At 42.8% G+C, this 1,040-nt stretch overlaps 1 protein-coding gene across 1 annotated transcript in view; it reads right to left on the bottom strand.

The window, feature by feature from the left end:
• The window catches only part of LOC106878618 (E3 ubiquitin-protein ligase MIB2), an 8,724-nt gene extending 7,690 nt beyond the window's left edge, over positions 1-1,034 (bottom strand). The window contains exons 1-2 of the mRNA XM_014927894.2: positions 844-1,034; positions 196-343 (exon numbers count right to left, since the gene is read on the bottom strand). Of these exons, the coding sequence (XP_014783380.1) occupies positions 196-318 (123 nt within the window). The 5' untranslated portion in view covers positions 319-343; positions 844-1,034. The remainder of the gene's footprint in view (positions 1-195; positions 344-843) is intronic.
• Between the last annotated feature and the right edge of the window lie 6 nt (positions 1,035-1,040).

The raw sequence follows: 1,040 nt of genomic DNA, 5'->3' as shown, positions 1-1,040 counted from the left end.
AGAAGAATGGTGAGCAACGAGAGGAAAAAAGAAAAAGAGGAAATACGAGGGGGAAAAAAGAGATACGTAGTAGTAACAGAGGAAGTACAAGAGGGGTAAGGCGAGATATATATATATATATATATATGTGTGTGTATGTATGTATATATATGTGTGTATGTATGTATATATATGTGTATATAAACACTGACTTACCTTTTTTACTTTTGTCTTTAATATGACTTTTACCATGTCTTCTCTGTTCTTCTCCACGGCACAATGGAGAGGAGTGTTACCAAGGTGGTCCTGGCCGTTGATATTGGCACCCTTCGAGATCATTATGGCCACCACACCACTCTGATGGCTGAAAACAAAAAAAAAAATATATATATATAGGCACAGGAGTGGCTGTGTGGTAAGTAGCTTGCTGACCAACCACATGGTTCCGGGTTCAGTCCCACTGCGTGGCACCTTGGGCAAGTGTCTTCTACTATAGCCTTGGGTCGACCAAAGCCTTGTGAGTGGATTTGGTAGATGGAAACTGAAAGAAGCCCGTCGTATATATGTATATATATGTGTGTTTGTGTGTCTGTGTTTGTCCCCCTAACGTCGCTTGACAACCGATGCTGGTGTGTTTACGTTCCCTTAGTAACTTAGCGGTTCGGCAAAAGAGACCGATAGAATAAGTACTAGGCTTCCAAAGAATTTGTCCTGGGGTCGATTTGCTCGACTAAAAGGCGGTGCTCCAGCATGGCCGCAGTCAAATGACTGAAACAAGTAGAAGAGTAAAAGAGTATATATAAACATCACATAATAATTACATTAAATGCACATGCAGATTCAATATGCAAAAATCAAACTTACAAAAATGTTTGGGCATGGCTGTGTGGTTAGGAAGCTTGCTTCCCAGCTACATGGTTTCGGGTTCAGTCCCACCGCGTGGCACCTTGGGGGAGTGTCTTCTGCTATAGCCCCGGGCTGACCGAAGCCTTGTGATTGGATTTGGTGGGTGGAAGTTACTGTCGTGTGTGTATATGTCTGTGTATGTGCTTGTGCCTCTC

The sequence above is a fragment of the Octopus bimaculoides genome, chromosome 30 (genome assembly GCF_001194135.2).
Source record: "Octopus bimaculoides isolate UCB-OBI-ISO-001 chromosome 30, ASM119413v2, whole genome shotgun sequence".
NCBI classification, from domain to species: Eukaryota; Metazoa; Mollusca; class Cephalopoda; order Octopoda; family Octopodidae; genus Octopus; species Octopus bimaculoides.
The sequence above is the reverse complement of the archived record's forward strand: the minus strand, read 5'-3'. Positions and strand labels throughout refer to the sequence as shown.